The sequence below is a fragment of the Westerdykella ornata genome (genome assembly GCF_010094085.1).
Source record: "Westerdykella ornata strain CBS 379.55 unplaced genomic scaffold EI97scaffold_16, whole genome shotgun sequence".
Lineage (NCBI taxonomy): Eukaryota > Fungi > Ascomycota > Dothideomycetes > Pleosporales > Sporormiaceae > Westerdykella > Westerdykella ornata.
The window spans coordinates 25,731-52,030 of record NW_022986866.1 but is presented as its reverse complement, the minus strand read 5'-3'; the positions used below and the strand labels follow the sequence as shown (position 1 = coordinate 52,030).

The following is a 26,300-nucleotide window of genomic DNA, read 5'->3' as shown; positions in this document are numbered from 1 at the left end:
CTGGCATTTATTGTGGTTGACCTACTCGTAATCACATCCTCTCTTACCCCTCTCCTCTCCTAGTCCAGAATGACGTCACTTCTCTCATCACCCCTCCTCCCGTCATCTACCCCTGCCATCCAAACTGGTACACACTAATCCCGCATGCTCTGTTTAACCATCCTATTACCTACTCACCCCTACTCCGCACCAGATACCCCGAACCCCTCGGGCCAACTGCTCCCGTCGTGACTAGAGTATCACGTGTCGCATAACCAAAAACTCAAAATAAGGACATGGGGAAGTGCACACCTTGCACATGTCGACTTCAACCGCGGAATTTCTTCGAGCTTGATTTGATGGACTTGACTTGCTTGGTTTTTAGACCAACAGGCTTTTTAGTGTTCTCTTTCTTTTTACCCCTTTGGTCTTTTCTTTCTTTTTCTTTTTTGCCTTTCCCACTCTCCTCGTTTCTCCTCTTATCTTACCCTCCCCCCTCCTTCTTTCTCCTCCCCCCTTCCCCTTTTTTCTTCGCTGTTCTTCTTCATTTGTTCACTTTACTTCTTTTCTCTTTACTTCTACTCTTTCATTTTATTCTCGTACCATCCTTGGCGAGTAGGACTTCTCTACTGTTCCTCCTATTCCTTCTATATCAAGCACCATCGTCGGCAACGTACATCTTCCTTGGGAACTGCAACATCCTTTCCCTTCCCTTTTTTCCCCACGGTCCGGCACAGGCGACCCCGAACCTCCATCCTGCAGAGATTACAACCACGTTGGATCATGCAACTTCCCGACAGGAATCATGCACGTAACCGGTGGCTCTTTCAGCTTCAGCGGCGGCCCCCCAGGCTCCCGCATACAAATACAGACGTCGTTGCCCTTTATTTATTTTTTTTTTTCTCACAACGTTCATTGAGTCGAATAAGAAAGAGGGGAAAAAGCACATGTTTGCTAATTTGAACCAATGGTATTTCCTTCCCAGAATCCCCGAAAACGTCCCTTGATAATGCCATTGCTGAGAAACCAGACAGGATATATATGCTTGATACACAGACGACACGGATATCGCTCTCATTAATTACGCAGAAAACCGTAGACACGAAGGTCCCAGACCCTCAGCATCCGCTCTTCCAAGGTCATAATCATACAGTTACGCTCGCTGAAACGCCGTCGCTGAAAAAGTCGAATCGCAGTCATGTCGGTCATGACTTCTTCAGATGGCCAGACCGTTCCCGAGACTGGTCCATCGGTACAGGGACAGCACCTCCCGCCGCTTGGCGGGCGTCATTTCACGCGAATGAGCGTGGCCCTTGATTTGAGCTAATGTGGAAATCATTATTTTGCGAAAATTTCTCTGCATGGCCATCAGTACGTGCATCAAGAACGGCAGACCTCTTCAAACCTACCTGATATTCGTTATGGAGAGTGACGACGGCGGCCTCATGCGCTCGGATGATGATTTCGCACGCCTTGATCACCTTTTCGTTGGTATCCGTGGAGAGCTTATCGGCCAGCAAGAGCAGGATCAAGCTTCCTTGCAAGAGATACTGTCGTGCTGTTAGCGGGCATATTGAAAGGATTGGATTCGCCACTGACCATTCCGAACAGATACGACATGAAGGAAAGATCCGGATCCAGCTCGAGAATCTCCTCGACCGCATGGGCGGCCGCAATGGCATTCGACGTGGCCGTCAGGAACGACGAGGAACAGATCCAGGTATTATTGTCGTCCAGAAGCGACACAGGATCCCACTTCCCATGCGTCAAGATGTGCAGGACATGCATGATGTGGGTTGCATAGGCGACCACCTTCTTGGTCTGGTGTATCCACTCGCTGCGCACTTGGTCCGGAGTGCCATTGCTGGCATTGATTTTGCCGTCATCGCCGGGACCGCAGCCGTGCTGGACTTTGAACTCCTCGAGGCTGTAGGCATACCTCTCGAGCTGGAGGGTGATTTCCGATTCCTGAAGCTCCCAGCTGGATGTGCGTCGCTGTCCGAAACGAGGATGGTTCTTCTGGGCATTGAGGTCGACAATGTCCCCAAGGATGGTCATGAGAGGCAGGAAGAAGCCGAAGACGTCATGCGAAGTGCATTGGAAAGTGAGGCCTTTCCTGCGCGGTGTAGAGCTGCCGGTGAAAAACTCGCCAGCCTGCCACACGGTGTCTGGTACCGGCTGGAACAGGTCCTCGCACTCATTGTCCAACATGGCAAGCGGCCTGTTGTAGCACAGACCAAGGTGTCGATCAACCATGTAGAGCAGCCACCAGAGCCGTCGACGCTCCTCCTTCATCTCTTCAATCAGCGCTGCAGCTGGGGTGCCAGCGGTAGGCTGCACCGGTTTGGCCTCGCCCATAGCCATATCCACATCCACACGGTCTGCAACACTCGGATCATGCTCGCCCGTCGCATCTTGAGGCAGTTCCCGACCCAGCTTCAGCTCCCGAGCTAGACTCCATGCAGCGTTCCACCAGCGTAGACTCGCGGCTTTATATTCCCCAGCCGAAGTGACGACACCGAGATTCATGTAGGTGGCGACATCGTCCAACGTGCTCGTCGGCGGCATCCCAGCCTCGAATCTCGAATCGTAGCTACCAATCACTCTATCCACTCCGAAAGCATCGTGGGGTGCGGGACTGACCATTCCTCCAGAACCCTGGGTGAAGCCATGCGTGCCCGAGGGCGTGTGGACTAGAGGTTTGAGCAGGTCTACCGTCAGTTTCCAGAGTTTGTGGCATATGACAGACCTCGCCGACGGCGATGAAGTCAAATAGGTAGCTTCACTAGTTTGTGCGGAAATCCAGAGCATGCTTGCCAGGAGAGCGGGGCTGCACTTCCTGGGCTTGTGTTGACGAAGAAAGGATCGCTTTCGGAAGACGGTGCCAAGGATATAGGGTGAGGCAGGTTCCATGAAAATGGACGACGAACTTTGGAAATAGAACTCTAGCAAATCACAGGCCATGGAGATGGAAATGACGTTGCCCAGGTGAGGAATTAATGGCTTCAGAACGGGATATCGACAGGACACTGAGCCATGATGAGAAGACGAAACGCTGACTGCAGAATGAGGCGAGCCGGTGTCGCCGGAATTGTAGCTGTGGGGAGAAGCCTGGCGGACGGGAGGGAACTGCATCGGGTAGCCCATGTTGCCGAAGTCTGGAGGCATGGTGGTGACTGGGGTGCCCGAGTCTGGGACTAGGTGCATGTCGTTCATGGCAAACATCAATTCCTCGTTCCGGGGCATGCCGTGATGCATCTGGGGGTGCTGGGCATAGTGATTCACTTCGCCGGGGCCCAGCAGGAGCGGATCGATCATGATGTGGTTGATGGGAGGTTGGTAGGCGGTGGCCGAGTGTGGATGCGGGTGCGAGTGTGGATGTGGGTGTGGGTGCGGGTGCTGCTGTGAAGAGTCTTGGTTTGGGGGAGGGTGTGGGTGCAGAGGATTGTTGTGCATGGCTTGCCAGGCGGGGGAAGAGGTGTTGGGCACGACGTCGTTCTTTCCGGGAAAGTGCTGTGCGATGGGCGTGGGCTCGGCGGGGGACCAGATTTCCTCGTCCATCTCGGGGATCATGTCGGGGCCTTCGTAGCCGGCTGCCGTCTGTATCGACAGAGCAGCTGCACCTCCCTCTGGGCGTATCTGGTTCTGGCTGGCCTGAGCAGCCTCTTCCCTCTGCTTCTGGATGTGTCGGGGGACCTAAGACGCCGTGATGGTTGGCATGAGGGTTGTAGGCGGAAGCGAAGACGGAAACGCACCTTGCCTCGACGCTTCTTCTCTCGGTTGTATTGGCACACATATTCGAGTTCTGCAATGGTCGAATTAGCGGTGATGGTCTTCGGCGGAGGAAGGCATGTCTTTTCCGGCATACCTATACAGCGCGAACACGGAGCCTGGCCGTTGCAGCGGGTGCGCATGCGGTGGCAATGATCGCAGGCGCGGCTCACTCTGCGCTTGACGATGGCGGAGCCCTTGCGCTCGGGCTTGGGGAGGCTGTCCACCTGTTGCTGCTGTTGCTGCTGCTGCTGTTGTTGTTGCTGCGGCGGCGGCGGCTGCTGCGGCGTCTCCATGGTGGCAGGCAGGACGAAGTCAACAGAAAGGGAGCGTGGAGGGTGGTGAGTTGGTGGAGAGGAGACGGTGGCCGTCCGGGGAAAGAGAGTCAAAAAGTGTGGGAGCAAGCGGCAGTCATGGGATATGATAGATGGACGGGGAAAGGACACAAGCGCAAAAGTGGGCCGCCGCCGTCCGCACTGACAGAAGTGACTACTGACTGACTGGCACTTTTTGACGGGCACAGACTACATACGACTACTGGGAAGAGGCTGCCGAGGAACAACGTCCGCCGTCGCCTTTCGTCTCGCACCCCATCGCCATCCATCATCCCGGTCGGGTCCATGGGCGCAAACCAGGGCGAGGTTGACCATCAGTGCCCATCTCTGTGGCGTGCGGGCTTCCATGCATCCACGCGGGCTTCGAGAAGCGAGATCACAAACAGCGTTGGAGGGGGGCCGCAATCTCGCGGGTGCGCCATGGGAAGCCTCTCTGGCTTCATCAGTCAGTTGCTGGCCGTGGCTCTCCGGCCGCTGGTGTTGATGGGCGCTGATGGGCCTGCGGATTATTGGCCATGGCCCGTCTGGCGATTGTTTTGGCGACCGATGACCGTCGATCGCTCCTTCCCCCAGACCCCGGCCGAGATGTGTGCCCCTGGTGCCTTCCCTCCTTCGCCTGGTCGCTGGGATGATGGGGATGGGTGGAAGAGGGGAAAACCCGCCGACCGCAAAGCCGCGCCAGCGTGAAGAGAGCGAGAGCGAGAGTGGAGGGCCACCTGGGCACGCGCGACTGCGGGGTCGTTGCCTTTTAGCCATTTAGCCGGTGAGGCCTGGTTGGCTGTTTCCACCAACCGGCTGAATGCGTCCCCGCAAGAACCGTTGCCCACCCTTTCGTGCGCTACGCCTGTCCTGAAAAGGCCTGACCTAGCGCCTTTTAGCGGGCTCCCTAGCGCGTGACTAGCTTCCCTCGTCCTCTTGGCAGGAAATGCTGATGACCCCAGCACGTCCTCCTCTTGCAAAGTAGCAAAAGTAGCAACATGTCCACGACTCTGCACCTTTGGGCCAAAACCCCATGCCATGCACCTGATGAAGGCTCTGGGGCAACCAGGAAGTCGACTCTGGGGCTCCGCTCTCAGCTCTGGGGTACTGCCGGCCCTGCTTGAGGTTGCAGCTCAACTTGCTGCGGCCAACCCGTCGTGTACCTTGATTATTTATTACCGTGCTAGATCGTGGCGTCCACCGCCTGACCCACCCCTCTCCACGGCGCCGCTTTTTCGAGTCCCTCTGCAGGTCCAAGTCCTCCTTCATCGTCGACGGGCAGCAGTTGGCCATGCGGGCATGGCTTGCTCGGAGAATTCGGAGCACTTCTCCTACGCATTCGGATTCCCACCTCATTTCCCTCTAGCCGGCTGATGACATAACCCGCCTCAGATATTCCGTCCCGTCCCGAGACCGCCATTGATCCCTCATCAACACCCTTGACGTCCCCATGATGCCTGGAGCCTCCAGCGCCTGTCACATTGTTGCACATCTCGCCCGACTCGCAACAAACGGCGCCGCTCAATAACCACATCGTCCTGGTACCTGCCTCGTCGAGCGGTTGCTGAAACTCATGGTGAATGACTCGCCAATCTACCATAGGGCTGCTGCATAATCACACACCCTCAGCTTTCAGGACGAGGCTAACATCGACCACCTCGTCAGCGCTAACCAAACCATAAATCCAATTCCCCTCGCATCGCCGATGGGCAACGCGCACCGCACAGCCCTTATTAGGTGCCTGGACATAGCTACTGGTACATCCACACCCTCTTCCGACCCATCATTCTCCTAACCTGAGTCAAGGGGCTTGCTTGCGGCCCTGCTGTTACAGCTTGAGAGGGTCGTTGCGAGGGCCATTGCGTCAAGTCTAGCACTGTCGACCTCACAATCCGAGTCAACTCGAGTTGCTGCTTATACCCAAAATGGAAGGACCCCGGTCCCATGAACAAACCCCCAGCTTCTGTTTGGGCAGTCCTGCTGCTTTCCATGGGCACTGATTAAAGGGCATACCAGTAAATAATAGCAAGCATACCAGTAAATAATAGCAAGCATACCAGTAAGGTCGCCTGCGCCGCCTGCGTCGCCTCTGAATGGCTGCTGCCCCTGCCTCGGCTAAGTGCTCGGCCTCCTTGGCGAGGAACATGAACATTTACCCTCTCTTTCTTATGTCCTAACCCTTCTAGCTATAAATCTTAGGAGGCAACCCCTTAAAATTTTGACTGCATTAGAAAGAGCAGCTTCGAAATCCTAAGTCTGCCTCTTTACATCTAAAATCTGGGTTCCTGCACGTACGTGGCGGCGGCGCAAAAGTGGTGAGTTACTGGTATGCTCGCTATTATTTACTGGTGTGCCCTTTAACGAGTGCCCTTTCCATGTGCCTCCTTCGAACATCAGTTCTGACAACAACTACATACTGGTATTAAGCTACTACACCGCCAGTACTTCTTCTCCGCAAGCGTGTCTGGGCTGTTTCCAGAGCTATTTCCAATCCATGTATGCTAGGCTTACTTCGCTTCTCTTGCAGGCCCATCGCTCTTATGTCCTGCACGCTGGTATACTACGCAGTAGCTTGACCTTCATGCACCAGTGCAGCAGAACAGTCAACACACACTGCTCCCGGAATGCGAGACCGCCACGTTCAGGTGGTGTGGCCACTCACTGGTAGCGAAGTCCTGGTTCATCTCACCTATTTTCCAACCCTCATTGCCTTTTGGGTTGATGGTCAGACAAACTCTTTGGTTGCGTGGCTGCCTCTCCTTATTAGGGGCCGCGGGCCGTTATTGACTCCTCATGCCTGCGCAGTGCAGCCCTGATTCGACCGCCTCACAGTACGTCATCTACCTTTGCCTCCTGTCCTGTTGTCCAGTCCAGGAGAGGACGACGTGCAGCAAGCTGCACTGCAAGGGCACTTCATACCGGCAGAATCCCCACTCATTCACATTTGCGCCTGTTTTTCTGGAGGAACCCGACATTCAGGGTCCAATTTATTTATACATTACCGCGGATCTCTACTCCACACCCAGACTGCAGGTGGCAGTGGTGCAACCACACTGCTATTTTTGTGGCTGTTGTTGTACTTGTATACGTTCACCTTTTCCAGCTCACCTGTTTGGTTGCCACCTCGTTCTTTTTGCATTTTGCCTGAATGAACAACCCCGGTGACGATCGCGACGCAGCTCCCCCGCAAAAGGCTGGGATGCCACCTCTTTCGGCTCATTTGGAACTCTATCTCTCTACTCTTGCTCCTTTTCCATTGTTCGGCCAAGCCTTCTGGAAGGATGAACTATGGCACATGCGCAACCCTTCATAGCAGCCCCTGTGGAGATCAACAATAGGTCATGTCGGTGACGGATAGAAGGGTTGGACGCATCGTGGAGGCGTCAGTTCTTGTGCGAGATGTTCGAACTTGACATGGAGATGAGCGTTTTCAATTTCACAGGAACACCTCCCAGGTACGCATGGTACGCACTACGCTTGTACTGTGTAAGCGACTGTCTGCTCCAGGAAGTTGGGATTGTGTGACCGTCCACGCAAGCGACGTGAATTAAACTCTGCTACCCTCTTTAACTTGAGCTGCTATCAACCAGGTACATCCAACTTCCCTCACCGGGTTCCTCCATCAATAGGACGGCTCATGCCTGGGCTAAAGCAAATCATCACCAACGACCTGCATCAGCAGCATCACATGGCGCTGACGACTATATAACAATCGACGATTATCACCAGACATTCGTTGAGTGATGATCGGGGTATGCATAGCCGGCTCGGAACATTGGCGCAATGGCGAAATGGTCTTGCATGCAGTCCCAACGGCAACCATGTCGTTATGGAGAGGGCTTAACCAGGCTTTCCCACTACAAGCAACACCACCGTTCTGGGCGTCCTAGATCGGGTGAGCAGTCCGCTCGCTAAGTATTGCATGTCTGTGGCGAGGCTCTCTGAAACGGTCGTGCAGTGGGCATCCATATGCACCCCACACCTCAGTCCAACCTCTGCAGCCACATGATCCTGGCACTTATCAGAGATCAAATACCTATGGCTGCTACATATCGGAAACCGAGAATGTGCAAAAGGAAGCAGGAAACAGTCAGTGAGAACAGCAATGGACCGTTAGGATGCAAATCCCAACTCCAACAGGGACATAACTATCAAGAAAAAGAAATATACATCACTTCCACCCGAAGTTCAGCCATATTGCCATGGAGCGGAAACTTTTATGATGCTGCATCAGCTATAGGAGGGCCCTGACTGGGATGAGGTGGTCCGATGCAAATGCAGCTAACATCAACAAGCCTCTCATGGTTTGCGTTGTTGTTATTCTTTGAGTATCTTGTTCGCTTTGGCGTTACAGTCTGCTTGGGCCAGAACAGTCAATCATGCTTCTCTTCCCTTACAAGCTACCCTAACGCAGCTCCAGACATTCACTTCTCCTCCACGAGAACTGTGACGAACCGCTGCTGGATCTGGACAAAACTTACTTTTGCTCACTCGGCTTGCTGTGTATCCACTTCTTGGCATTCTCTACACATCGAGGCGGGTTAGTCGACAGCGAAGGACAAGTAGGAATCGAGGCTCACGTACCTGCTGCCTCCTCCATCGCCTTCTTGTCCTTCAACCTCTCCTTGATCGTATTGCGCTCGGGGACGTGCTGGCCCTTTTCCACGCCAGGCCTCTTCGACATCCTCTCTTCCCAGGCCTTGAGCGCAGGGAATTCGTCGATGTCGATGCCTGCCCAGCCCGCGGCGTTGACCCACCCGAAGTGAGCTATATCTGCGATTGTACATTTTTCACCGACCAGATAGTGGGTGTTGTTGCTGGAAAGGTGCTTGTCGAGCACCCCGTATAGGCGGCGAGTTTCGTTTTGATACCGGTTCACGCCGTACTCAATGTGCTCGGGGGCGTAGCGAGTGAAGTGATCTTGCGTAAGTGTTAGCTGGGGTGCTTCTGGCACGGTATCTGACAGACTGACTTGCTTGCCCCTGCATTGGTCCCACGCCAGCGTTCTGGAAGAACAACCCTATTCACAAGAATTTAGATTCGTTGTTCTGATTCCACCTTCATACACGGTTCCACGTACAATTCGTCATTTCGACATGCTCGCGCGATCCCGGCGGGTAGCTGATCTTGTAGTCCTTGTCATATCGAGCAACCAGGTACTGCATGATGGAGCCGGACTCGAAGACATTGATCTGCTGGCCGTCGGTGAAGGTGTCGGTGATGGCGGGGATGCGGCCATTCGGGTTGATCTTGAGGAACCAGTCTTCCTTCTGCTCGTTGGTGGAGAACTTGATGGGGTGGACCTTGTAGGGTAGGCTGGGGTTTTGCACATCAGCACATCGTCCGATGTAGTCAATGCCGTTTGGGAGCTTACCCCAGCTCTTCGAGCGTAATGGACACCTTGATGCCGTTCGGCGTCTGCGCCGTGTACAAAACGATGTTCGGCTCGCTGGATGCCATTGTGCTAGACAGGAGGGCGCGAATTGGAACCTTCGAGGGCGGTATACGTGGAAATCTTTGCAGCGTCTTAGGAATGTATTGCAGTCTTGCAAAGGGCATTGAAGCTCTCTCCGGGAGCTTTATACGGAGGGCATCCGGGGGCGACACAAGGTGGGGGCAGCGCCGCGGCTATGAGGTTGGCCCCGCGCTCATGTAAATAGTGCAACCCGAGTTGCTTAGAAATGAGGAATGACGATTTCATTTTCAGGTTTTTTTGGGGCCAGGGATAAGTAATCCGAAGGGCGTAGCCGAGTGATTGTACTAGTTGAGAGGATAGCACGTTACACGACTCCGTTGCGAAAGAGTGTGTGTTGCCTGACGTGCTTGTTGTCTGTTGCAGAGGAGGGATACGGGCGGAGTTATTCTGGGGTTGGTGTTGGCTAAGTCCGTTCGGTTTGGATTGGTCGGGGGGAGTAGGTATACAAGTACAACAATGAACGGCGCTACTGACCAGGCTTGCTAGGAGATCTCAAAAGCATGGGCAAAAGCTTTGTCGGTAGTTTGGCTCTTAATCTGATAAAATGAAGTACATCACGTGACAGTGAAAGCTTGCTCGCACGTGAAATTCTTTAGCGCCAGGCCGGGGTTTTCTCGCTTAAACTTTTACGCCAAGCTTCCCCATTCATGTCTTAGCTCAGGGCCTCGCCACTGCTCCCTTCAAACATCACGCCCTCTTGTGGTGGTATCACGACCGTCAAACACCTCCCATTTCTACCGAAGATGTCGTGGCGTAACCAAGGTATTACGGGCTCGAATAACATTCCCCTCGGGACTCGGCGACGGTTTGGCGGCGGCGACGATGCTCAGGACGACGGCGGCTACAATCCCGCTGCGCCAGCGACGGGGTTGTCAGAGCTGAAGCGCGGTCGCAGTCCAACGCGTGGTATGTCGTATCTTTACCTGCTTCGTGATGGTTACTGACCTTCTCAGACGCCCAACCCGTCGATGGTCCCAAACGGCGACGCAAACGCAATCGATGGGGGGATGCCAGCGAGAACAAGGCTGCCGGCCTGATGGGCTTACCCACGGCCATCTATGCGGCCATGACTACGGAGCAGCTTGACGCGTATACTCTGCATTTGCGCATTGAGGAAATCACCCAGAAGCTCAAGATCAACGATGTTGTGCCTCCAGAGGGTGAACGGTACGTGTAGCATTCTTGCCCGGATTGGTGTTCGCAGGCTAACATACTTCAAGGTCGCCGTCCCCTCCTCCGCAGTATGATAACTTTGGTCGCCGTGTCAATACGCGCGAGTTCCGCTACCGCAAGCGACTCGAGGATGAGCGTCACAAGTTGGTCGAAAAGGCCATGAAGACGCTGCCCAACTATCATCCGCCAGCTGATTATAGGCGACCTACTAAGACACAGGAGAAAGTCTATGTGCCGGTCAATGACTATCCAGAGATCAACTTCAGTACGGAACTAACCCCTCTAAACCCCCACTTTCCCAGTCCTTGCTTTCCTTTTGCCTTCGTCTTGACGAGGCATGCTCAGACCGACCGATACAAGTGGATATCTTGGAACGTCTGCAGTATAGCTATGTCACTAACCCACCTCATCAATTACTCTACTGACCCATTTTGATCATTTGACTAACCAAGGTTCTCCTACTAACAGTTGGCCTGCTCATTGGCCCTCGTGGAAATACGCTCAAAAAGATGGAGTCTGAATCCGGCGCCAAGATTGCCATTCGCGGCAAAGGCTCTGTTAAAGAGGGCAAAGGCCGTTCTGACGCAGCTCACTCCAGCAACCAGGAAGAGGATTTGCACTGTTTGATCATGGCAGATACGGAGGAGAAGGTCAACAAGGCCAAGAAGCTGATTCACAACGTCATTGAGACTGTAAGTACCCTGAGCCGCCCTTGGAATACTCTTGCTAATCCCACAACAAGGCTGCCTCGATTCCCGAAGGACAAAATGAGTTGAAACGTAACCAACTTCGCGAGCTTGCTGCTCTCAACGGTACGCTCCGAGACGACGAAAATCAGGCCTGTCAGAACTGTGGCGAAATCGGTCACCGAAAGTACGATTGCCCGCAGAAACAGAACTATACCGCCAGTGTCATCTGTCGTGTTTGCGGTCAGGCCGGCCACTTTGCTCGTGACTGTCCTGATCGTAAACGCGGCCAGGATTGGCGCAACGATGACCGCGGTCCACGCAACGCGAACAGGATCACAGCGCCTGAGGACGAGCTCGAGGCTTTCATTGCTGGGCAGACCGGAGCTGCTGCTCCTCGCCAGATCGAATATAATGGAGCCACAGATGGATATGGTGGAGGCGACGAGCCGCGCGCTCTCAAGCCTTGGGAACGTGGTCCTACTGGGGGAGCAGCTCCCTGGGCCCGCAACAACCGAGACGAGCGCGATGGTCCTTCCAATCCTGCACCTTGGGCTTCGGCCGGTGCTAGTGCCGCGTCGTACAATGGTGCTGGTTACAGTGCCGCACCTTGGGGGGCTGCCGCTCCTGGTGCCTCGTATGGGTACGGCGCCTATGGAGCAAACGGTTACGACTCCGCTGCAGCGGCAGCTCCTCCCGGCATGGCATCATATAGTGCTCCTGGCTACGGTGCTGCTGCTCCACCTGGTGTCGCTTCGCTTTACCAATATGGCAACGCCGGTAGTCCTCCGCCCCCTCCACCACCGGGCGGCAGTGCTCCCCCTCCCCCTCCAGGAGAGGCTCCACCACCACCTGTGAGTTTCTCTACTAATCCCTTGTTGTTCGTTCTTCCCTAACGTACAACAGCCCCCAGGTAACCAGCCTCCTCCACCGCCCCCTCCGGCATGATCAACGCAAGCTGTGCGGTGATTAGATAGCTAGGACTTGAATTTGAACTGGCATGGGCCATTTGAGGTGAGTGCGAGTTTGGCAGGGCAATAGCTCAGTGGACAGGAGTCTCCTTTGTCCATATACCTGAGTATGTATCAGTGTCTACGCCCAGTAACGGCTTGGCGATGGAAGCGTCATAGTGAAATTGTCCTTTCTTCTTTTCCTCGTCTGATGAAACGAAAGGGTTAACGTGCATAGTGTATGCAAGTGCTGTTTCTCGAACCAGCATAAAGCTCTTCTTGGGTAGTATCTCTATTTCCTCTAAAGCCTACAGTGTTTGAATATAAACCGAGGTCAAGCGTTTGGATTACTCATGTGAAAACATGTCTAGCCATCTATATGCTGCATTCCACCTGCGGTACGAGATCTTCAAGAAGAATGTATAGTGATTACTTGTTTCTGAAGTCAGGGGAGCTTTCCCTTGATGGAAGTTGGATTTATTAGACAGGAATTGGACTAGCCAGCAGCAGCAGCTATCGATAGAGATGCCAAGGAATCTCTCATGAGCGATGGACCCGCGTGCCATGACGGCGATCTGCAACCGCTCCCTGCACTGCTCTGCTCTGCCGCGACCACCCGCCAACTCCATCATGCACCCTCACCCGCCGTGTGGTTCTCGGATTTGCGGATAGCCCGGATTGCACCTCGCTGGAGCAAACCCATGCACACATTCTCTAGTTCTTAATCAATATTTATTCTAGCAATAACCCACAAGCTTGCCCTCCCAGGCGACACAACCGGACTGCCCACCATGGACATGATCCGCGTTAGCAAGGTACGAGAAACTCCCAGCTTCGTGGTATATACCCTAGCTGATCGCAATCAGGTCGAAGATGTTGTGATGCACCGGAGAGGCGTCCGCTTCGAAGGCAACCTCCACCTGATGCAGCACCATATCGTTTTCAGGTACCAACCGGCCCCACCTCCAGACAGCTCTCATACGAGACTCCCGCCCAAGAAGGAAGTCTGGATAACGTATCCGATAATATCCCATTGCGTCCTGCACCTAGCTCCCATCGGCCACCCTCAAGCTTCCCACATTCGTTTACGATGTCGCGACTTCACATTCTTCATGTTCCACTTCCCCGACGACAAGGTCGCTCGCGATGTATACGAGAGCATACGATCCCTTTCATGCAAGCTCGGCCGGCTGGACAAGCTACTGGCATTCGCCTACCAGCCTAAGCCTCCCGAAGACAAGTTCAATGGGTGGGAAATATACGATGCCCGTAGGGAGTACAAGCGTCTAGGCATCAGTCCCAAGGACTCGGACAAAGGCTGGAGAATTTCGGAGATCAACAAAAACTACGAAGTATGCCAACTTCATCCTCAGATGGCGCACAGACTAACACCAGAATGACTACAGTTCTCCCAGACGTACCCCTCCGTCCTCGTTGTCCCCTCTAAGATTTCGGATAACGTCCTTAACTACGCAGGCCGCTTTCGCTCCCGCCAACGGATACCGGTGCTTGTTTACCGCCACCCGATAAATAACTGTTCCATAACGAGAAGCTCGCAGCCGCAACCGGGGCTTCGGGGGAATCGCAATCCACAGGATGAGAGTCTTGTTGCTGCCATTTTCGACACCAACAGCGGATGGAGGACCATGCAAAGGGCGACGGCGGTAGCACCTTGCACACCCCCTAAGCTAAGTTCCGAAGGCAGCACGATAGACGTTGCCGATCGAGATGATGGATCCTACCCTTCGGCCGTGCTCGAGCCTGAAACTGGGGACTCCAGCCTTACAGGCTCGGAAGAACATCTTGGTGCATCTATAGAAGCGGCCGACCGCCCTAAAATATATGGGGCCCAGCAGCGGAACCTTATTGTCGACGCGCGGCCAACGGTGAATGCGATGGTAATGCAAGCTGTTGGTCAGGGCTCCGAGAAGATGGAATACTATCCGAATGCTGAGAAGGCATATCTTGGAATCGACAATATCCATGTCATGCGGAGATCTCTCAACGCTGTAGTGGAAGCACTGAAGGACTCTGATTTCCTGGAATACAAGCCGGCCGCGAAAGCGCTGCAAAGCAGTGGCTGGCTTAAGCACATTGACAACATTCTCAAAGGAACAGATTTGATTGCACGTAGGGTGGGTATCATGCATTCACATGTCTTGATACATTGCTCGGATGGCTGGGACCGAACCAGCCAGCTCAGTGCGCTCAGTCAGATCTGTCTGGATCCATACTACCGCACCTTGGAGGGTTTCATCGTCTTGGTGGAGAAGGACTGGTTGTCATTCGGCCACATGTTCCGCCATCGGTCCGGATTCTTGGGCAGCGATAAATGGTTCGAGATTGAGAATGACCGCGTCGAGAGAAAAGCAGATGCGTCTGGTGGTGGTGGGAACGCTTTCGAGAACGCTCTCCGGGGTGCCCGAGGTCTCTTCAACCGCCAGAATGGGTCCACCGAGGCTTTGGCACGGCAACAAGAACTGGGTCCCGCTGAGTTGCAACCTGTATCGGATAGTATGCTCCCAACTGAGCCAAGTTACAGACCCTCTCCGACCACAATTGGTGCCGCAGAAGAACATCGGGTCACCAAGGTCAACGAGCTGTCGCCCGTCTTTCACCAGTTCCTCGACGCTGTCTACCAACTAGCATACCAGTATCCCACGCGCTTTGAGTTCAACGAACGATTCCTCAGACGTCTGTTGTACCACCTCTATTCCTGTCAGTATGGCACATTTCTGTTCGATAGCGAGAAGGAGCGCGTCGAAGCGAGGGCGGCACAACGGACACGAAGCGTTTGGGATTACTTCCTCTGCCGGAAACAGGAGTTTCTGAATGAAAAGTACGACCCCGTTGTAGACGACAGTATCCGTGGAAAAGAACGCATGATCTTCCCGCAGAGGGGCAAAGTCAGGTGGTGGGCTGAAGTGTTCGGTAGAGCCGACGAAGACATGAACGGCCCAACGCAGACGGCTTCCCTCATGGCACAGGTGACCACGTTGGACGATGAATATAATGGCGGACGGACGCCTATGCGGTCGGGGACCACCACGCCTCAGCCGTATTCCGAGCAGATCGTTACCGGGAAGGAATCCGCAGAAGGTGCCACTGGAGCAGGGACGACGGTACACCCTTCAAGTAATGTCTTACCAACAGCGAGCGAGTGGAGTCAGACGCTGGGATCAAACATTAGCAGAGGATTGACAGCCGGCATCGAGAGGCTGGGTATCCAGAGCACCAATCGAGGCGTGGGGGGCGATAGGAGAACCAGCAGGCCTAGGAGTCCTGCCGCGGAAGCCCCGGATGAGATGGGGGTGGAGATGCAGTAGGGTCGCTGCATTTCTGCTGGGCGGTCGGTATTCATTCATCTATCATTTGCTTTTTGTGGCGTCGCTTCTAGATACCCACGCATGGCGGGTCTGGGGTCACGGGGCGTGGTTTAAGCATATTTGTACTGGTATTTCATGAGATGGAGCTATGCGGGCTGGATGGCATAGGACGTGGGTCGCATTGGGCTTGTCATTAGACTGACCGAGTCTGAGAGTATTGAGGATCAGAGACGGGGCTTCGTCGCCGTCTTCCGCCTTCCACTGTCGCAAAACCTGCAGATGAGTGATGTTTCCCTTCTCTAATAGTGTTGCTGTGTATGTCCCGTATACAGAGATATTAAGACATCCAGATTCGAATGACTGAGATAGTCTAGTGAGGTGTTTAGCAATTGGATGTAAAAAGTAGCAGTATTTGATCCTGCACAAGCGGGTAGCCCGGGACGTTTTTCTCTATATACCACTAGAGATAACCATCATTTTCGGCGAATTCATAGCCCAGCAAGCAAGTTCCGAGCATCCAGCATTGCTCAATCTGGACGCCTGATGAAAACTCACCGGGCTCTACCAAGTAGGTGGCTCATGGAGAAATAGGAAATGAAAGCTGTCTAACAGGAAGAACCGCTGCAAGCGGACATCGTTCGATGCGTGGGACACTCGTAAAATCCCTTACCCCATGCCGGAAATCTATCTGGTATCGTGTATCGTGTACAATTCCATTCTAACCTTTTATCCTTAGTTGATTTTCAGATCCGCCACACCATTCGCGAGATCCTTCAGCCTCTTCTGCACCTCCGGGATCAGGTCCTCCTTGGGAACCAGCACACCATCCTTCTCCGGATCCTTCGGGTCCCGAACGCCCAACTTCTTGATCTTGACCTTCCCATCCTTCAGCTCATCCTCTCCCAGAATCACGGCGAGCGGGATATTGGCCACCTCGGCGGCCTTGAATTGCGCCTGAAACTTGGGCTTGACCTTGTACGAATACTCGGTTCGGATCCCGGCGTCCCACAGCTGGCGCGCGATTTGCATTCTCTCGATGAGCATGCCGTCGAACCCCTTCCCTCCCATCGCCATGACAAACACGTCAATGTCTTTTGCTTTGGCTGTGACCTTCTTTTGCGCCTGGACGACACTGATGATGCGGTCGACACCGAAGGAGATGCCAACGCAGGGGATCGGCTTGCCGCTGAACATACCAACTAGTTGGTCGTAGCGACCGCCAGCAGCGACTGTTTACACAGGTTAGTATGGTTCCCTCACACATGTATCGTATAAGGGTAAAATAAAAATCAACGTACCACTTCCGACTCCAACAGCGGCCTCGCTCCCCTTGGCGGCATTCTTGGGCGGCGCTGACCCCTCAGTCACAACCTCGTAGATGACGCCAGTGTAGTAATCGAGGCCGCGGGCAAGCGACAGGTCGAATGATATCCGGTCCATGGCGTCAAAGGCCTTGAGGTAGGTGAACAGCAGTTCCATGTCCTGGACACCGGCCTTGATATCTTCCGAAGCAAAGAGCTTCTCGTCCCCCTTGATCAGATCGATCACGTCGTTGCCTCCCTTGAACTTGACGTATCCGCCAATCGTGTCGGCGACATTTTCCTGCAGACCCTTCTCCAGCATCTCCTTCTTTACGTCCTCCCAGGAAATTTTATCCAGCTTATCCACTGCTGATGATATTGACCGAATGAGAGGTTCGGGAACGCCAGCGACCTTGAAGATACCGTCGAGAATCTTCCTGTGATTGATCTTGATCTGTCCTAGAGGTCAACGTGACGAACGCATATAGCCAAGTTTCGGGTACTGACGGTGTACTGCTCCCAGCCAAGCCCATCAAACACCTCGTTGACAATTCGGAGGATTTCGGCGTCAGGAATCATGGGATCGTATGCGCCGGCAATATCAATGTCGCATTGATAGAACTCCCGCATTCTGCCTTTTGTCATGGCCTATTCTGTCAGCCTTTGTCCTGACCAGTACCAGAACTCCTTGACATACCGGCTGGTCTCTGCGATACACCTTCGCTATCTGGTATCTCCTGAAGGTTTGTATTGAGGGGTTCATGGCAAGGTATCGAGCGAGCGGAACCGTGAGGTCGTATCGTAACGAGCAGATCTCTCCACCCTGATCCGCAAGATCGTATATGAGCTTGGAATCCTCTCCATATTTCCCTGCTAATATGTCGCGCAGTTCGAATACAGGCGTGTCGAGACTCGTTGCGCCGTGGCGTTTGAAGACGTCGGTGATCTTGGAAAAGATGGAATCGCGCAGCGCAACATCGTCGCCAACCCCTATTGACAGGCGTCAGAAATGGCACTTGATCCCTGCATCTCCAGGGTAGGCATACAATCTCTTGTCCCCTTGGGCACCTTCAACTGGAAGTTCCCTCCCTTCTTCTCTTCCTTGTCCTTCCCCATCTCGTCTTCACCAAGCCTGGGTGCCGCTTGTTGATTGCCAAATAACCTCAATGCCTGCTGGAACCGGGGTGAAACTTTTGAACGTGGTACGGCGGAGGTAATGTGGAAGGGAACTAGTCGCGTAGGGCGGAGGGGCAATGAGGGGTGTCGGAATAATGCCTGCATAGAAAAGTTGGAGTGGTGAGTCAGGGTGAAGGAGTAGAAGTGGTGGCGTTGGTGGCTAGTGACGCTTGGCGTTCTGCTGTCCAGTGCCGTGCCGCACCGAGATGTCTACAAGTATGATTTTGAGTTCATGGACGTTTACTTCCGGCCACAATGATAAGAGACTGGAATAGTCTCTAGGACAGCTACGGAGTGCTTCCATGCTTACTAACCCGGGTTCACGGGCGATGATATAATCCCCGCAAAGGACGAGATAGTGTTAATCTCCAACAACGTGCTAATGGGAGGCATACAATGTATCCTCACATTTTGATATACCATACCCCCCACGCAATTGACGATGCAAGGGACGATTGAAGGACAGCTCACCGATATCTTCACTGCACAGGAACTGGGCATAAAGAGATCGTCATATCACACTAAGCTGAGAGAGAAATGACGCCAAAAAACACCTTAGAGAAGGTTGAACCTACACATCCAAGACAAGAAATCCTTACCCCTAGACCCGCCCTCGCCTCTCAAAGAGCGTCGTAGATATGTGAACAGACATCTCACAAATAAATGTCGCAGGATGGATGCCGCTGGAGCAAGCCTGCTCGACATTCCCATCCAGAACAGCGGCTACATGAGAAAAGAAAGACAAGGAGGTGTTCCCTCCTGTACTCCAAGTTAAGAGGCCAAGCCTGGCTTCAAGCCCACCCGACTGACCGTCCGCCCAAGAAGCGTCATCCGGTATTTCGAATATGGCAACGGTCAATTTCCAATTTCGTCAGCGAATATATACCGCGTCACAATGTCCGTCATCACATCGTGGGTGGCGTGTGGTACGAACAGCTTGTGATATCGACCGCGTCGACTCTTCACTCAGCATCCTCGTCGCTAGCATCGAGAATATCGTATTCTTCATCCGTCAAAAAGCTGTCGCCATCCGTGGCAGATTGGATGTCAACGCTCTCGGCATCCTCGAAGAACTCCTCGCTAGAGTCGGCGGAAGAGCTAGCACTTGTAGAGCTCCGTGCCTTGACATCCGCTTCACCGATTTTAGCAGATCCGGGCTCGTGAACGCTGGAAGCGGGCGACTCTTTCTCAAGCTTGGGGAAGATCATTCGGGAAGACTCCGCCTCGGGAGAGACTGGCTTAGGGCTTGTCGCTTGAGTATCCTCCCTCTCCGTTGCCACCGCTGCTGGTGTGACCGACGCTTCTGGCTTGGAGACTTCCGGTGCTGTTGCAACCTCGACCAACTTTTCGGCCTTTGGCACATTGAGGTCACATTCGATTAGCTTCTCCTTCGGAGGCTCATCCAGATGCTTCTCCGAGCGAGACTCTGGGGCCTCCACTGGGTGATCGCGATCTGATAGTTCATACCCAGCCAGTTTCTCTCTAATTGTGCGATCCGGCATCACCCGGAGCATGCGCTGGGAATCAGACGTACTCATTGGGGCCAACTGTCCGCTGCGCATGGATGCGGCCATGTCGGAGCTCAGCACTGCGCTTGGCGGGATGTATCCGCCCATCAACGGGAACATGGGAGGGGCTACTTGAGACCAGGGCGACGGGAGGGTGGCCGGTGGAATCGAGGGAGCGACGACTTGGATGTCACACCAAAGGCGGTGGCCAAACGGAACACCTTCAGGTGTGTTCAACCGCCAATAAGAGATGGAAGCCCCCAAGCGCGACGGCGCTTTCAAAATGGCACGGAAGGTAGCCTCTTCTCCTGGGTTGACAGGGCGAAGAATCGGATTGGTAGAGCGAGCCGTGGAGAACTCCTGCTGACTGACAGCACGAGTGTGGTCGAGATTGAGCATGGAATCTCCTGCGGTATACTGAACACAACAACCTGCCGGCCAGGAATTGGGGCCCGGGTTCTTCAGAGTCCAGGTTTGCACAAATACACTGCCGGCGCTTATCGGTGTACCATCAGAGACACTCTCGCGAATGAACTGTGCATCAAGCTTTGAGGCATCGGGGGTGCGTTCCGGGGAGGTGGTTTCCTTGCAGGTGGGAGCCGTAGCAGCGGCGGAAGTGGGTTGGCTGTCCGGAGCCTTCTCCTTGACCGGATCGACCAGAAGCGTGTGGATGTCACTCTTCTTCTCTGGGATCTTGGTGTGGTCTGGCCCGGCGGGGTGCAGGTGGGCAACGGTCTGCACCTTCATGGCGTTGGGAGGGGTATGCACAGACGGTTGGCAATGGGGCCTGTTGGAAGGCCTATCGCCAAACTGTGCCATCGTTTGTCCATCTTTACCGCCCTCCACCAATGTCGTCATGCTGACATTTCGAACAGGCGTCTTGAACTTGATCAGTGGATGAGTATGGCTGTGCTTGTTGTCTGGGAGTGCCTCGCATTTGGCACAGAAATCCGTGTCATGACAGACGGCACACTTGTAACGGACTCCCTCAATGTACGAGACATCGGGTCTCCCCTTGCAAAGGGGGCCGTCACAATAGATGCCGACATGGCGCGTTCCGAAGGCTTGGGATTCAGCCAAGGGCTCATAGATGGGAACGAAGCGGTGGCGCGGATGAGTGCGTTGAGCGGTTTTGTAGCAGTCGTCGCAGAAGTCCCAATCAGGGCAGCTTAGACACTTGTGACGCACACCGTAAATAAACTAGAGGAGTTAGAAACAGACCTAATGCAGAGGAAGGGTAGGCAAACCTTATTGCACCGGTCGCAGATGGCGGAATGGCGGACATTTCTACCTGCCTTGCAGAGAAAGGCTGCAACGGCGGGTAATTTAACATCATCAAGCGCAGCTTTGAAGACGTGCCCAGGGTGGTGGCCATGCTTGTTCTGCATGTGACAGTAGAAGCAGAGGTCATAATCCTCACACGTAGTGCAAGTAACAAACTGGTCCTCTGGTAACACTATAATCCGTAAGCGTAAGGAATGACCAGGCGCAATGAAAAGGGAATTTGAGCTTACCTCTTACGCAGCAGTTACAAGTGCGATTAGGCTCTTCCTCAGCCTGCTGTGTAGACTGATCAGATTCGACGACAGCAGGCTGCTTATCGTCCAAAAAGGCTCCAGGCATCTCATCATGCGACTTACGCTTCGGACCGATTTGTTCAGTGATGCTGCTGAAGAATTGGCCGTCCTTATAGAATCGCTTGACCAACCAGTGAGAATCATTCAAGCAGTGCTTCCCAGCGTTAACACACTTCAAGCAGAGATCGTAGTCTCCGCTCTCGCAGATGCTACAATGGTAATGAAAGACGTCTTCAACGGTTAGTTTGCACTCGTTGCAGAATATGACCCAAGCACCAATGATACGCCTTTCAGGGCTGGGAGTGGAAGCATCGGCATCGGTTGTGGGTGCTACGACTGGAGTAGCGGTAGCTGAGGAAGGCGTCGCATTTTTCTCGTCCGCGATAGCTGCAGGAATAATGGCCGTTGGTGTTGGCAAAGTGTCCATTGCCGACGCCTCGGGGACATTCGCGGCCTGTGTTATGGGGTATTGGACTCCATTCAGCTCGGGGAGCACATCGGAGGGTTGGGCAGTGTTGGCAAGCCGCATTGCTGTCAGCCGCGCCATGGCTTCGGCAACTCTGTGATCGCGGGTAGCTCTGATGCGGAGCTTGAGTTTGGCCTTTGCAGCTCGGAAGAGTGTCTTGTAGACCTGAGGGTTCGTGGGGTCAAGGTAAACGAATGTCCCGGCACTGTCTGAATATCGCTCGAATCTCCAGTCCTCACCGGACTTGAGCTTCAAGTGCTGTCGGAGCTGCAGGACGTAGCCAAAGTCAGCACCCATATAGTGAGAGGCGGGCCGGAGCGTACCTTAACGGGGAAGGTCGGGAAGGTCAAGTCTCTAAGGGGGAGACTGAGGCGCTCGACTCGCCCATCGATGTTGACCTTGATTGTGACGGGTGTGTCTAGGGTCACTGGAACCTGTGGGCGTTCGGACTGAGTATTTGGTGGCATGATGCTGAGCGCAGGCTGACGGCGGCAAGTGTGACGTTATTGGTGAAAGCCGGCAATCAGACGCTGGAAGCTGGCATGCGAGAGCTACGCAGCAGACGGTGAATTCAAGCAGCAGTCCAGCTTCGCAGGGTGCAAGACTGACGTGTTGATGGGGAAAGCTGGTTATGACGATGGTGAAGTGATGGAGAGGGAAGGAAGGAGGAGGTGGAGAAGGAGTGGGGAAACTGAGGTCCAGCTCCCCAGGGAAGGAGCAACCAGCAGGCAGCTGCGTTACGTTAGGGACGCGGCGTCCACAGGGATATTCCTGTGGTCAAAGCGCGGATCTGATGCCGGTCAGAGTCAACTGATCGATTGATGCTTCCACCGCCGGTGAACAACCGCTTGAACCTTGCTTCCATGAGAGAGGGTTGGCAGAGGATATATCAATACTGTATTGCAAGTCGGAGGGACGGAGGAAAATAGTAAACTGGTCCTTGATACTGAAAATCGATTGACCACTTCCCAGAACACGTGATGAATCGCCAAGGAGCAGCAATCACGCCTTGTCACACAAGGCCACTCCTCAGAGAGTTGCTCTCCAGACTCTCCTTACTGGCTGATCGGTGGCACACATGAGATGGAACCTCGACCTTGGACTTGGAGGCCTCTCTATATCCGTACCATTGACCTATTATCCATTCGTGGGTCGTGATAGAATCCATACACGCACTACCATAGGGTACCTAGGTAATCGAATGCTGGCTATGCCCGGGGGGTGGGGTTGATAACAAATACAGTATCGCCGTCGATCATAACGCGCTAACATATGTGCCAATTTATAGCGCTGCTGACTAACCCAACATTTTCCATTTTCGAGGCGACTGAGCGGGCCCGGCGTCTTCCAAAAATTCCCACGGCCTATCCCATTCTTTGGCAGCTATGTCGAAGACTGAGACACCCACCCAGGAAGATGCATGGGCGATAAGAAAAGAAGAGCGCAGGAAGAGGAAGGAGCTCAAGGAGAAGCAGAAGCGCGAGAAGGGCAATGCTGAGGGAGATGCGAAGAAGTCAGACAGCAAGAAGCGGAAGCGCGAGGCCCTCCCCGAAGAGCTGGAAATCAAGGTGGACCTCCCGGAGCCGCCGTCCAAGAAGGAACTACGCAATGCGAAGAAACTCAAGGAGAATTCGAAATCCGCTGCGTCCGAGTCCATCAGCCGCGAACCGAGCGCGAAGAAGCCGAAGACAGACAACAATGAAGAGGAGCAGAAGGCTGGAAAGCGCTCCGAGTACGGAGTGTGGATCGGAAACCTACCATGGTCCGCTACCAAAGAGACGCTGCGAAAGTTTCTGACGGAAAATTCGGACATCACCAACGAGCAAATCACCCGCGTGAACATGCCCGCCCCCACAAAACCTCCGAATCCCAACTGGACCACGAAGCCGCTCAACAAAGGGTTTGCGTACGTTGACTTTTCCGACCAATTGTCCATGTACTCCGCGATAGCTCTGACGGAAACGAAAATGGATGGAAGGCCGCTTCTCATCAAGAACGCCAAAAGTTTCGAGGGTCGCCCCGAGAAGCCCAAGACAGATGAAACCGCAGAGAGTGGGAAGAAAGGGAAGGAAGGCAAACCGCCCAACAAGCGGGTTTTTGTCGGGAACTTGGCTTTCGATGTGACAAAGGAGGACTTGACTCAACATTTCAGCCAGTGCGGTGATATTGCAGATATTCACATGGCCACGTTTGAGGATTCTGGGAAGTGCAAGGGCTATGCGTGGATTACGTTTGAGTCAATAGACTCCGCGGCATCGGCAGTGAAGGGCTTCATTTACAAGGAGTCAGCTAAGGACGATGCAGACGAGTCGGAAGAGGAAGGAGCCGGGAAATCGAAGAAGGTGAAGTGGTTCGTCAACAGGTTAATGGGGAGGGACCTTCGTTGCGAGTTTGCGGAAGACTCCACCACCAGATACAACAAGCGATATGGGAAGGAGAAGCAAGCCGACATGGAGGGCGTGCACCCGGAGCGTATACGGCGCCTGGGTGGAGAGGACCGACCGCAGCGAGGACGTCAGGGCAAGCAACCTCGAGAGAAAGGACCTCGGGGCAAAGTAGACTCTCGATCGATCAAGTCTGGCGCTGCCCATACGAATGCACCCAGAGGCCCGCAAGGGATTGTTGAAGCTCGGGGTACGAAGATCACATTTGACTAAGAAAATCCGCATTGAGCAGAGGTTTTCGATCGTTCATAGCTTTATGATACCCATGATGGCCATACTATGGTTCTCTGAGACATGTCGATCGTAGCTGTGAAGCATTGGGTCAAGTTGTCTTTCAGCACACGATACTCATACTGTTCGTTCTCCCACCTTTCTGAAAATGCACCGGTTAAATTCTTTAAGTTCCGTAAATTCCGGTGGGCATCACAACTACTGCTACAGCGGGGCAGATGTCTGCTAGCCGTACCCCGCCAGCATTCCTATCAAAGCCATTTGTCATTCATAACTCCCTTAAAGGTCATTCTCTTTGCCATTCTACTTTCCGTATCTTCAATACTCAATCTGCAGGTGAATCCACGGGAATACTGCTTTCTTACCAACACAATGGCTGCACCCCCGTCCGACCTGCCCGAGATGGAGTACCGTTTCCTGGGGCGTTCTGGGTTGCAGGTTTCGGAGATCTCGTTGGGAGGTTGGCTTACCTATGGAGGCCATGTCGATGATGGTATGTGGAATATATCGTCTCTTATCTGTTAAACCTTCCTCATGTTCTTCTTCGTTTGCCTCTTGTGCTTCCAGTCACCGTAATATCGTCCGTTATCAATACGTTCACTTGAGTACATGAGGCTACCAATTGGGCCATCATGTTCAACATCTTTTTCACCCCAATCGATAGCGTGTGTCCGACAAGAAATGGCTCCGCGAAATGGAGATTTCGAATAGACTGACACTGCTTTCAGAAAAGACTTTTGCTTGCCTGAAAGCGGCCTATGACGCCGGCATCAACTTCTTCGACTGTGCAGAGGGTTACGCAGGCGGAGAGAGCGAGAAGGTCATGGGCAGAGCAATCAAGCACTTTGGCTGGAAGCGCAACGACATTGTCGTCTCCACAAAGGTACCATACCCCCTAAGCCAATTTCCCTTCTCCCACACTCTTCAATGCTACCTGTACAATGCCTTCTCACACTCACACTCCCCAGATCAACTGGGGCAGCGCCAATTCTGCCCTCCCTGCCCCCCGCAACAAAATCAACAACCTTGGTCTCTCTCGCAAGCACATCATCGAGGGCACCGACTTGGCACTTGAACGCCTCCAACTTTCCTACGTCGACATCATCTACGCCCACCGTCCAGACCGCCATACCCCTATGGAAGAAACCGTGCGAGCCTTCAACCACGTGATCAACACTGGCAAGGCATTCTACTGGGGAACTTCCGAGTGGCTTGCCTCCGAGATTGAGGAAGCGTGGGCGGTTGCTGATCGGCATGGACTGATTGGCCCTATTGTGGAGCAGCCTGGATACTCCCTGCTGAGGCCCGAGAAGGTGGACGGGGAATTCAAGCATGCAAGGCTGTATTCCCGCCGCGGACTGGGACTCACCGTCTTCTCTCCTCTCGCCGGCGGTCTTCTGACGGGCAAGTACATTAACGGAATACCGCCGGACTCTCGTCTTGCCACTTCCAAGGACGGATACATTCAGTCCGTGGTCGCTGGCGTTGGCAACGAGAAGTGGAATAAGGAGCAAGAGAGTGTGAAGAAGCTGATCAAGATTGCCGAGAGATTGAACACCGATGTAGCGACGCTCAGTCTTGCGTGGGTGCTCAGCAATAACGTTGTGAGTTCAGCCATCACAGGAGCCAGTCGACCGGAGCAGTTGTGGCAGACTGTGAAGGCGGTCAGTGTGAAGAAGCAGCTGACGAAGGAGATTCTGGATGAGATTGACGAGGTGATGGGTAACAAGCCCGAGGAGCTGACTATGAGATTTGGTTAGCGTCTATCAAGATGGAAGATCTACCGAATATACATGTCCTACCGCTATTTAGACAATAATAGACCGCAAAGAGTAGAGTACTCAGCCAGGTGGCGACATCAGGTCCATAGCGCTATTCCCATCTGCATCTGGCCGGCCCCCCCCTCACAATGCAAGGTCTCA

At 53.8% G+C, this 26,300-nt stretch overlaps 9 protein-coding genes across 9 annotated transcripts; 5 read left to right on the top strand and 4 right to left on the bottom strand.

Moving 5' to 3' along the window:
- Positions 1-13: 13 nt before the first annotated feature.
- On the top strand, positions 14-1,032 carry EI97DRAFT_83477 (uncharacterized protein). Its single transcript, XM_033803132.1, has one exon. It carries the CDS (start codon positions 276-278, stop codon positions 792-794), a length of 519 nt encoding a protein of 172 aa, XP_033652509.1. The 5' UTR covers positions 14-275; the 3' UTR covers positions 795-1,032.
- EI97DRAFT_83472 (xylanolytic transcriptional activator 2) lies at positions 995-4,160 on the bottom strand. Its single transcript, XM_033803131.1, has 5 exons — positions 3,848-4,160; positions 3,735-3,784; positions 1,579-3,675; positions 1,389-1,529; positions 995-1,336 (listed from the first exon to the last, which is right to left on the bottom strand). Exons 1-5 carry the CDS (start codon positions 4,044-4,046, stop codon positions 1,196-1,198), a joined length of 2,628 nt encoding a protein of 875 aa, XP_033652508.1. The 5' UTR covers positions 4,047-4,160; the 3' UTR covers positions 995-1,195.
- Positions 4,161-8,075: 3,915 nt separating this feature from the next.
- On the bottom strand, positions 8,076-9,994 carry EI97DRAFT_434536 (putative glutathione S-transferase). The gene is made up of 5 exons (XM_033798659.1): positions 9,439-9,994; positions 9,145-9,380; positions 9,037-9,084; positions 8,649-8,984; positions 8,076-8,588 (listed from the first exon to the last, which is right to left on the bottom strand). Exons 1-5 carry the CDS (start codon positions 9,621-9,623, stop codon positions 8,542-8,544), a joined length of 852 nt encoding a protein of 283 aa, XP_033652507.1. The 5' UTR covers positions 9,624-9,994; the 3' UTR covers positions 8,076-8,541.
- Positions 9,995-10,142: 148 nt separating this feature from the next.
- Positions 10,143-11,427, top strand: EI97DRAFT_83414 (uncharacterized protein). Its single transcript, XM_033803130.1, has 3 exons — positions 10,143-10,446; positions 10,494-10,707; positions 10,761-11,427. Exons 1-3 carry the CDS (start codon positions 10,284-10,286, stop codon positions 11,146-11,148), a joined length of 765 nt encoding a protein of 254 aa, XP_033652506.1. The 5' UTR covers positions 10,143-10,283; the 3' UTR covers positions 11,149-11,427.
- A 1,845-nt stretch (positions 11,428-13,272) lies between these two features.
- EI97DRAFT_380316 (phosphatases II) lies at positions 13,273-15,675 on the top strand (the record flags this gene model as incomplete). The annotated part of the gene is made up of 2 exons (XM_033795752.1): positions 13,273-13,701; positions 13,756-15,675. 2 exons carry the CDS (start codon positions 13,273-13,275, stop codon positions 15,673-15,675), a joined length of 2,349 nt encoding a protein of 782 aa, XP_033652505.1.
- Positions 15,676-16,066: 391 nt separating this feature from the next.
- EI97DRAFT_434533 (histidyl-tRNA synthetase) lies at positions 16,067-18,403 on the bottom strand. The gene is made up of 5 exons (XM_033798658.1): positions 18,023-18,403; positions 17,674-17,966; positions 17,484-17,624; positions 16,974-17,430; positions 16,067-16,904 (listed from the first exon to the last, which is right to left on the bottom strand). Exons 1-5 carry the CDS (start codon positions 18,255-18,257, stop codon positions 16,408-16,410), a joined length of 1,623 nt encoding a protein of 540 aa, XP_033652504.1. The 5' UTR covers positions 18,258-18,403; the 3' UTR covers positions 16,067-16,407.
- A 711-nt stretch (positions 18,404-19,114) lies between these two features.
- EI97DRAFT_443540 (uncharacterized protein) lies at positions 19,115-22,170 on the bottom strand (the record flags this gene model as incomplete). The annotated part of the gene is made up of 4 exons (XM_033799836.1): positions 19,115-20,860; positions 20,908-21,116; positions 21,175-21,970; positions 22,027-22,170. The coding sequence occupies 4 exons, from the start codon at positions 22,168-22,170 to the stop codon at positions 19,115-19,117; spliced, it is 2,895 nt and encodes a 964-aa protein (XP_033652503.1).
- Positions 22,171-22,644: 474 nt separating this feature from the next.
- On the top strand, positions 22,645-24,579 carry EI97DRAFT_83212 (RNA-binding domain-containing protein). Its single transcript, XM_033803129.1, has 3 exons — positions 22,645-22,896; positions 22,947-24,502; positions 24,550-24,579. The coding sequence occupies exon 2, from the start codon at positions 23,089-23,091 to the stop codon at positions 24,358-24,360; it is 1,272 nt and encodes a 423-aa protein (XP_033652502.1). The 5' UTR covers positions 22,645-22,896; positions 22,947-23,088; the 3' UTR covers positions 24,361-24,502; positions 24,550-24,579.
- Positions 24,577-26,259, top strand: EI97DRAFT_434530 (Aldo/keto reductase). The gene is made up of 3 exons (XM_033798657.1): positions 24,577-24,871; positions 25,107-25,261; positions 25,347-26,259. The coding sequence occupies exons 1-3, from the start codon at positions 24,751-24,753 to the stop codon at positions 26,136-26,138; spliced, it is 1,068 nt and encodes a 355-aa protein (XP_033652501.1). The 5' UTR covers positions 24,577-24,750; the 3' UTR covers positions 26,139-26,259.
- Positions 26,260-26,300: the final 41 nt, after the last annotated feature.

Excerpts from the sequence above, each read along its gene's own strand:
- EI97DRAFT_83477 (XM_033803132.1), top strand. The coding sequence starts at position 276 with ATGGGGAAGTGCACACCTTGCACATGTCGACTTCAACCGCGGAATTTC.
- EI97DRAFT_83472 (XM_033803131.1), bottom strand. The coding sequence starts at position 4,046 with ATGGAGACGCCGCAGCAGCCGCCGCCGCCGCAGCAACAACAACAGCAG. Across the intron at positions 3,785-3,847 it reads TCCGTGTTCGCGCTGTATAG|AACTCGAATATGTGTGCCAA; the intron begins GTATGCCGGAAA and ends CGACCATTGCAG. Across the intron at positions 1,337-1,388 it reads CTCTCCATAACGAATATCAG|AGAAATTTTCGCAAAATAAT; the intron begins GTAGGTTTGAAG and ends ATGGCCATGCAG.
- EI97DRAFT_434536 (XM_033798659.1), bottom strand. The coding sequence starts at position 9,623 with ATGCCCTTTGCAAGACTGCAATACATTCCTAAGACGCTGCAAAGATTT. Across the intron at positions 9,381-9,438 it reads ATTACGCTCGAAGAGCTGGG|CCTACCCTACAAGGTCCACC; the intron begins GTAAGCTCCCAA and ends GCAAAACCCCAG. Across the intron at positions 8,589-8,648 it reads GGCGATGGAGGAGGCAGCAG|AGAATGCCAAGAAGTGGATA; the intron begins GTACGTGAGCCT and ends CTCGATGTGTAG.
- EI97DRAFT_83414 (XM_033803130.1), top strand. The coding sequence starts at position 10,284 with ATGTCGTGGCGTAACCAAGGTATTACGGGCTCGAATAACATTCCCCTC. Across the intron at positions 10,447-10,493 it reads CGGTCGCAGTCCAACGCGTG|ACGCCCAACCCGTCGATGGT; the intron begins GTATGTCGTATC and ends TGACCTTCTCAG. Across the intron at positions 10,708-10,760 it reads GTGCCTCCAGAGGGTGAACG|GTCGCCGTCCCCTCCTCCGC; the intron begins GTACGTGTAGCA and ends ACATACTTCAAG.
- EI97DRAFT_434533 (XM_033798658.1), bottom strand. The coding sequence starts at position 18,257 with ATGCAGGCATTATTCCGACACCCCTCATTGCCCCTCCGCCCTACGCGA. Across the intron at positions 17,431-17,483 it reads TTGGCTGGGAGCAGTACACC|ATCAAGATCAATCACAGGAA; the intron begins GTCAGTACCCGA and ends CCTCTAGGACAG. Across the intron at positions 16,905-16,973 it reads CGCTGTTGGAGTCGGAAGTG|TCGCTGCTGGCGGTCGCTAC; the intron begins GTACGTTGATTT and ends CTGTGTAAACAG.
- EI97DRAFT_83212 (XM_033803129.1), top strand. The coding sequence starts at position 23,089 with ATGTCGAAGACTGAGACACCCACCCAGGAAGATGCATGGGCGATAAGA.
- EI97DRAFT_434530 (XM_033798657.1), top strand. The coding sequence starts at position 24,751 with ATGGCTGCACCCCCGTCCGACCTGCCCGAGATGGAGTACCGTTTCCTG. Across the intron at positions 24,872-25,106 it reads TGGAGGCCATGTCGATGATG|AAAAGACTTTTGCTTGCCTG; the intron begins GTATGTGGAATA and ends CACTGCTTTCAG. Across the intron at positions 25,262-25,346 it reads ACATTGTCGTCTCCACAAAG|ATCAACTGGGGCAGCGCCAA; the intron begins GTACCATACCCC and ends CACACTCCCCAG.